General features: G+C 29.2%; 1 protein-coding gene and 1 pseudogene across 1 annotated transcript; both read right to left on the bottom strand.

The window, feature by feature from the left end:
* Positions 1-255: 255 nt before the first annotated feature.
* On the bottom strand, positions 256-4,037 carry LOC111302721 (isoflavone 3'-O-methyltransferase 4-like). The gene is made up of 4 exons (XM_022898497.2): positions 3,520-4,037; positions 2,243-2,553; positions 2,091-2,155; positions 256-650 (listed from the first exon to the last, which is right to left on the bottom strand). The coding sequence occupies exons 1-4, from the start codon at positions 3,945-3,947 to the stop codon at positions 354-356; spliced, it is 1,101 nt and encodes a 366-aa protein (XP_022754232.2). The 5' UTR covers positions 3,948-4,037; the 3' UTR covers positions 256-353.
* Positions 4,038-5,469: 1,432 nt separating this feature from the next.
* Positions 5,470-8,131, bottom strand: LOC149515273 (uncharacterized; annotated as a pseudogene).
* Positions 8,132-8,872: the final 741 nt, after the last annotated feature.

The following is an 8,872-nucleotide window of genomic DNA, read 5'->3' as shown; positions in this document are numbered from 1 at the left end:
AAAAAATCTAAATTTAAATGATTGAAATTTAAAATAATTGAAAAATAAAAGAACAACTCAAAATTATGATTTAAAATTAACATAAACAAAAACGACACAAACTTGAAAAAAAATTAATCAAATCAAATAACTGAAATTCAAAATTATTTAAACTTTGAAATAGATTTGAGTCCATCTATATTGATCCTTTTGTCACTTCTATATCTATATATATATATAGTTAAGATGAAGTACTATATTCAACAAAAGAAAGTATGGTAATAGAACAACAAGCATCCACTTTATTCTTTTCCATCGTTTTGCTACATTTCCAGCTGATCAAGAGCAAATTTCATCAATGATATAAAGTCAAACTACTTGAAGAACTCCATGACCCAGAAGTTATAAACAAAACACTCATATCTGACACCACTGAATCCAGCTTTGGTTGCCAGGGCTTCGAATTCTGGTTTGGTCCGTTCCTTCCCTCCTGGATCTTGAGTCATCATAACCACATCCGTCTGTAAAATGCATCTCGCATAAACATTAGTCTCGGGCACAATCGGGAGGACAGCATCAACCACTATAACCTTTCCGTCATCCGGAATGGCATTGTAACAATTCTTCAACAGCTTCAAACAATGATCATCGCTCCAATCATGAAGAATCCACTATAAATTTTGCAACTCATATCATTAATTTATCTGTTATCTGCTATTAACAACTTTTGATGGTAAAAGGCAAATAGCTAAAATAAAAAATACAATGCATTAAGTAAAAAGAGACTAATAAAACAATTATTGGTGAGACATGATTGAATATGTAACTTAGAGGTGCAGATCAAGGTTACAAATGTAAATGAATAGAATATAATTAAATGAATTTTGTTATATTTTTTATCTGCTTGTTTAATTAACAAATTTTAAGATGTTATTAGTAATCATTTGTTAGATTAATAAATAAATAAAAATTAAATCTATTCTCGAATTGTTTGATAAATACTTGTTTAGTTTAAAAAAATTAAAAGTGAATGAACTTTACAATATTCGTAATTTATTCGTTTAATTAATAAATTTTAAAATATTATTCATGATTATTTGTTAAATTTAATAAATGAACATAAATAAATAAAAATTAAGTTTATTTTCAAATTTTTCATCAAATGTTTTGTTCATTTGCATTTATAGGCGAACGGTAAAATTGGCTTGAGGGGGCTTTGCCCCCCCCCCCCCCCCCCCCCGAAACTTTTTAAGTTCTAATAGTTATGTTATGATAAAATTAAATGGCCCCCTCAAAATTAAAGTCGTTAATTTTATTTATTTTTATGTCATTTTATAATTTAGATTTATTCATTGAAATTTAGATATATTAAAATCATATTATTATTTATCTATTTATTTATCAATAAATTATTATGTACAAATTTTTAAAATTAAAAAAATTATCACAAGATTAAATCATAGTAATATAAAATTTAATAAAAGTGAAATTAACTTTCTAATTATTCAAATAAATTAAAAATCTCCAATCAAGTATCAAACATAATTTTTTACACCTTTTTAATTGATTACAATTCCACATTTCCATATAATTCTTCACATTTAATTTTATCATAGATTTTTTTTATTTCTGTCGTGCAATTTTTTTAACACAAAAGTCAAATTGAAATCACCTTATTTATAAGGTTAAAAAAACACCCTAACTTCTAATCTTAAAGTTTCAAACTTTATTCTTTTAGTTATATAGTTTATTTTTCTTATTTTGATAAAAAAAAAATATTGTTTAACAATTAATTTACTTATACTTTTTTTTAAATACTCAAAATTGTAAAAAAGATTCACAATTTAAATAAGACTATTTATTTAATTTATTATGTTTCTTTATATATTGATTTTATAAATCAATAAAATTTATAATTTTGAAAACATGTATATTTTGCTAATATATTGCTTGTATATATATATATATATATGTATTAATAATATAATAAGATATATTTTATAAAAAAAATTTAAATTCACTGTAATATCAGTTAGTCCCCTCAAAATCGACTATCAAGATCCGCCACTGTTTGCACTCTTAATCAAGGGATTGCAAAAGATATATCTTACTTTCATAAAAATTGCATCTCCTTTCGGAACACTTTCAAACATATCTCCTCCTACATTTTCAACGCCTGTAATTATGTCGATTATCTTGTTAGTGTGCAAACAGATGATACCAGAGTAACTGAAAATCCAAAATGCAGAAACCAAGACGTTACCAGGGTAGGCCGGAGCATGTTGTATAACATGAGGCAAGTCAAAATTAATTCCCTTAATAGAGGGATACTTGGAGGTGATAATGCTAAGGGTGACTCCAAGACCACCGCCAACATCAACCACACGGTTGAGCTGCTCAAAACCCTTGTAGCTTTCCAGGATCTTCTTCAGAACTATAGTCGTGTGATTGATCATGGCAGTATTAAAAACTTGATTGTACCTTGGGTCCCTGCCAGGATATTCAAATGCGTTTGTTCCATGGACCCTGTCAAATGGAACTCCTCCTTCAAGAATTGCATCCTTCAGCTGCGACCTACCAGTGGATTATCATGCAGGAATTTGTTAAGTATAAGGCCTATATGACGTGAGGTCAAATGGAACTTAGGCAAATTGGTCAATTGTTTTTGAGTTGAAAAAAATTAAAGAAACCAAGCCACTAGAATTAGTTGAACTAATTAACTAAACCTTTAGCCCCTTTTCTAATGTTACTATCAGAGGAAATAGTTTCATTCATTATAAACAAATTATATATTTACATATTAGAAACAACCATTCTTTGAGTATATAAATAATTTTACATGGGTAAAATACATTTGAATTATATTACTTCTGAGTTCTATTAATTAAATATAAAAAAAATAAAAATTTGCAGTTAAATATTTGAATTTTTATTCTTAAAATCAAATTAACTTATGAAATAATTTTTTTAAAAATCTGAATCGAAGTGATTTCCCTAATCAATAATGAAGTATTAATTGTAAAAAAAAAAAACCTAGTAATTTAATTTTTTTTATTTTCATTCTTGAAATAAAAATAAAAAATGAAAAATAAAAGATAAATAAATCTTTTTCAAAAAAGATTCAAAAAACTTGTAAACTTTTTTTTTTTAAAAAAGAGAGAGAGAGAGATCTTGGAGGGAAAGGGAAAAGAGAGTGGAAGGCGAGCGTAGGGGAGATCGATCATTTTCCCGTTTCTTATTACTGGTCTATTTGAGAATTGACTGTACGTGAAATATGCACATATTAGTCGATGAAAAATCAAAACACATAGAATTTTAGGTTCCTATTTCTGGCCAAGGGAATTGTTGCTGCCTATGTTTGAACAAATATTCCAACTCTCAACTGACTCTACCAAATATACAGTTCCAACTAGCTAGACAATAACAGGGATCAAAAGTAACGATGACTGAGAACAATGGCTTCCATATTTAAAAAAAAAAAAAAAAAAAGAACAATTAAAGACACACACACACAGAGGAAGAGAGAGGGAAGAAACCCACCAACTATCAAAGTACACCTTGTCCTGAATCAAGTTCATCAAGGGGCCTAATGAAAAACCATCTTCATTTTGAACAAAGAATTTGGACACAGGTGTTAAACTATAGAGCCTTTGTGGATTACCCTCTTCATCATCAGCCAAAGAGCAACCAACAATACCATGGCTGGCTAAAACTCTAAGTATGCGGTCCAGCATAGAGGACGCCTCTGGATTCTTGGTAGGTAACTGGGCTGCTAGCTCCTTTGGGGAGAGCTTGGCATCTGGACCAGCTTTCGCTATGATATCAAAAATGCCAAGCTGAATTGCTGCATGCATTGACATGGGCAGCACACAAGAGATGACGATCTCGAAGGCATATGCGAAGCTTTCTTGATCTTGCCCTGCATATTTATTGTTGCCATGAAATTGGTTTTCTTCTGATGATCCCATTGGAGAGCAAAGCCTTTTTCCCTCAATCAAACTTAGATGTTTGGTTGGTACATTAAAATGAACGGCAACACAGTATTTATAAATTGGAATGACTAGGAAATAGCTTGTGTATCAAAACATATTTAAAGCATGTTTAATAAAAAACAAAAATGACTAAGAGCGGAGGGACCCATGAAAACACAAGGAACACGATTTTGCAGCCAGAAGTTACGATGGAACCAGATTTAGGCAGATGAGGCCATTCCATATCCGGAAAGACGTGATCCTCTCAATTATCACGGATGTTGATATTTGATTTTCAAAGTTTAATTAAAATTAAAATTAAAATTATTTTAAATTATTATATTATTTAAAGTTTGAAATAAGTATCAAATACATGTATGCATTTAGTATAGATATGCTTATTTTTTCAAATTTTTTATATATTTAAAATTTTTGACTTTGATATTCAGATTTATTATGTATGTGTCGAGCACAAATATTTTAAAAAAAATAAAATAATTTAAATAATTAACGTAATTAATTTAAGATTTTATTATAAAAAAAGATTAAAAAAAAGCGTCAAAAAATATATTAAAAAAAAGTATAACAGACTAAAAGTTATAATTTTAACAGTTGATTGAAGATTGAAATTTTGTTGGGAAAAAAAGAAACTTAATTTTATTTTAAGTACACATGAATGTAATTTTATATTTATGATAAATTTATTATTTTTAAGAATTTATGATAATGATTATAGGCACAATAAATAATAAATAATATATATATATATGTTAAAAGGATTTTTAAACTTTTTGGGGTCCAACACCCCTTTAGCTCAAATTTCGGCCCCACAAGTCAATTATCTTAATTCACATAGCACGTTTTAACAAAAAACTAAAACAAAAAGGAATAAGAGCTGGGCGGCCCATGAAAACATGAGTAACACGATTTTGCCTCTGGGATCAATGATAAAATTTTGATAATTTTTTAATAAAATTTTAATAATTAATTTTTTAGTAATTAGTTTTTTTGTAATTTTTTATGTAATAATATTATTATTTTATTTAAATTTAAAATTTTTGTAACTAAATTTTTATTAAATAGGTTCTTTATAGATCTATTTTAATCTTCCAAAATGAAAATTTTAACTTTATTTTTGTTAGTATTCAAGATTTAATTTTTAATAACTTTAAATATAAAAAATTTATCAATTATTGATAATTAAATTATCATTAATTTATTATAATTTTATTAACAATTTATTATTAAATTATTTATGATATATTACTAAATTATCAATGATTTACTATTAAATTAGTATTGATTTGTTATTAATTTATGAATGATTTATTATTAAATTATTGATAATTTATTAATAAATTACTGATGATTTATTCTAAAATTATAACTTATTTATTATTAATTTATAAGAGTTTTTTTACACAGCAAGATGAATTAAAATCTTTATTCTCGTATGAGGGTTCTTTTAATTTTTTTCCCTAAATGAGATATTGAAGCCACGTCACTGTTGTACCACTGCTTACAAGGAAAAAACTATCTGCAATTTTCTAATGGTTCCATCCTCAGATCCTAAGGGATATAATTCCTCTCCTGGTGAGAAACACACGCAGGGACAACCATGTTGACCCTTATGGCATGCTATCTCGTCCCCAGTGTGAAAATAAAAAGCACAAACCCATATATCTTCTCATCTGGCAATGAATTTACTTCCATACTTTAGCTCTAGTAAGTCTGATATAACCGTGCATGGTATGTTGTAGCTTTTTACCAACCCAAAGCGGTTTGCATCCCAGAACTTAACCGTATATCCATCTGCAGTTGTGATGTATTGACCATCTTAACTCACTTCAGCATAAGTCACAGATGACTTGGTCTCTAGTGTTGAAACTAGTTTCCCACTCCTCCATATTGTCTTAATTAGGGGTGTAAACGAGCTGAGCCGAGCCGAATAGTGAGAAGCTCGAGCTCGAGCTCGACTCACAACTCGGGGTTCGATATTCGACTCGAGCTTGATCGAGTTTTATTTTTTAAGCTCGACTTCGATTCGTGATCGAATTCGAACTACTCGAGCTCGTTCGATTAAGTTCGATTAATATGTAAAAATAAGCTTGATTCGTATACTCGATAAGAGTTCGATTATTCATGCTCGAATTCGAACTCAAACTCGGACTCGAAATATTTTATTAATTAAAATATTAAAAATATATTTAAATATAAAAGCTCGATTAGGCTCGTGAGCTACTCGAGTCAAATATAAGAATACTCGAATTCGGCTCGATCGATAAGTCGAGCTACTCGAACTCGACTCGACAATAATCAAACCAAATTCGAGTTTTTTTTTAATCGAACCCGAATAACTTGCGAGTACTAATGTATCATTTATACCCCTAATCTTAATAGTGTCTGATCACTATGAATCCACACAACAGTTTTGATTGAACCAGGAGATTTGTCTTCCCTTGGAGGTGCGTCTGAATGTTTCAAATCATAAATACGATGGACTTTCTCTACTTCCCTAGTCAATACAAGATGTATATCCTTTGAAAAAGCACAAGCTCGAACAATATGCTTGTGTTCAAATTAGTACAATTCATCACCTGTCAGTGCATCCCAGACTTTTGCAGTAAAGTCAGCTAAACCGAAAGCTGCACTTAATGCATTTGTATCCAAGCAAACACCCCACAACGCACCCTTATGTCCTTCAAATGTTCCTATCCAATCTCCAGTTTCTCAATTCCTCACAATGGAACTAGAATCTTTGCAGAGACTAATAAGTAGGGATTTAAATTGTGATAACAGTCATATTTTGGAACGCATTGCATTTGTCACGATTGCAGATATAACGAAAATTTTTACAATCATTGCAACTATCGCGGTCGTGAATTTTTTAAAATTTTACTCAACTTGCTATAAAATATAATAATTTTAATTATTAATTATAAAACCTCTTATTTTATGAATTTTAAAGTAATTTATATCATATCATGTGTTTTATTTATTTAAAAAAAATATTTATAATAAAATATTCATATTTAAAAATTTATTCATATGATGATTAGAAAATAACAAGAGATAAATAAACATGTGAAAAATAAATAATCATAATGAATGATATGTTTAATTATTTAATTACCGTACTCATCAAATTATTACTGAATTATATTATACATAAATCAAATAATAAATCATTAGATATCCATAAATTAAGTAAGAGCATTACTATTTATGGGTGAAGAGCATTACTTTTTATGGACTTACAATAAATCAAACTTGACAGCTTCCATGTTGTGGGTCATCTTAAACAATAATAGCCTCAAGTCTATTTCCTCTGCCTCTTGAATAAATTACACAAACTCACACAACTTCTCATCCCTCACCTTGCATTCAATAATTTTTTTTCTCCAAACCTTCATTCTCATCCCCATCTCTCATCTGCTCATCTCCATCCAATCCAATCCCAAACACACAAAATCATGGTAAATTTAGAAATTAAAAAAAAAAAGATAATTTAAGTGCTGAATTAATTACTTACCTTAAACTGCATATACATGATCTTGATTGAAGTTGAATATGAAAGAATTAATATTTTTGGAAGTTTAAGTTTTGTGATTTTTTTTTTTGAATTTGTAAATTGATATTTATTTTTTTCTTGTTGTTTTTATTTTAACTTTTTAAACAAAATCAAATAAATTTTTTTTTTAATTTTTGAATGAAAAACGAAATAATGGATAATAACGGACCACTATTATCACTATTCAACATTACGTCGTAATTCATGATCACAACACGTCTATTATAGACGAGATTCAAATTTTTTCTCATTTTTTCATCAATACAACGGTGACGAATGGTGACGCGACCACGAAATAACGACCATTATACCGCTATCGACCGCTATTTAAATCTTTGCTAATGAGGAAAACGCCATCTAGAGTAATTGGATGGTAAAAGAGGTCCACGACGGGGCGTGAGTGGCCATAGCATACAAGTGGGACTGCAATCCTTTGTCCATCTCTTTTTTATTACAAATAAAACACCAATTATAGAAGAAATCTCTTTCTTTTATGATATCCATACAAAACAAGAAATGGTGATAGTTGAATACAACTGGGAAGAGGTTTTGATTAGTGGGATTTGGGATTTGATTGCATTGATCCTCACCTACACTGGGCCTGGAGCATTAAGCAAGATGATGATGATGCAAAAATGTTATGGAAAAATTAGCAAAAACTATTCTTTTACAGGAGTCTACAGTCAGGCACAGAGCATCGCGAATCAAATGACCAAACTACATGATATTTTCTACACTCATTTTAAAAAATTCTAGAAAAAAAAATCGAGTACCATGTAAAATATCAAAAAGGTGGAGCTTCCAATGGAAAATATATTTTCATAGACATAACCCAAGCATGGTTTTATATAATCTAATCTTGTCGTTATGGCTCTTGCAATTAAAGAAGTCAAGTTAGTTGCTTCTATAGACGAGAATAGATAAGGGGCTGATAGCTGTGAAAACTAAAATCCTGTTGACCCAAATGCACGTCTCAATGAAAATTAACTTATGAGCTGTAACAAAATCTCTCTATTGTGATCACCAAAACAGAAGATGGACGATTGCTTGCAAACTTAAAAAAGGCAAAATCGAGTGTTTAGCATGGCAAGATTGATCTTTCTGTTGGTGACCACGATAAATAGTAAAAAAATGAAGAAAAAGGAAAATGAAAAAAGATTAATGGTCAAGTGATAGTTTTTGCCACTTAAGCATTTTGACAATTTATGCGGCTTGAAATACGTTATTTAGGGAAATAAGATAAATGCTATCCCCATTTGGGAACAAAGATTTCAATGCATCTTGATATGGAAAAAAAACTCTAATTTATCAATGATTTATTACAAAGCTATCAATAATTAACTAATTTACT

The sequence above is a fragment of the Durio zibethinus genome, chromosome 13 (assembly GCF_047325235.1).
Source record: "Durio zibethinus cultivar Kanyao isolate XHJ-2024 chromosome 13, ASM4732523v1, whole genome shotgun sequence".
Taxonomy (NCBI): domain Eukaryota; kingdom Viridiplantae; phylum Streptophyta; class Magnoliopsida; order Malvales; family Malvaceae; genus Durio; species Durio zibethinus.
The sequence above is the reverse complement of the archived record's forward strand: the minus strand, read 5'-3'. Positions and strand labels throughout refer to the sequence as shown.

Coding starts and splice junctions, on each gene's coding strand:
- LOC111302721 (XM_022898497.2), bottom strand. CDS start 3,947: ATGGGATCATCAGAAGAAAACCAATTTCATGGCAACAATAAATATGCA. Junction 2,554..3,519: donor AAGGTGTACTTTGATAGTTG/GTGGGTTTCTTC, acceptor ATCCACTGGTAG/GTCGCAGCTGAAGGATGCAA. Junction 651..2,090: donor GAGATGCAATTTTTATGAAA/GTAAGATATATC, acceptor CAAAATTTATAG/TGGATTCTTCATGATTGGAG.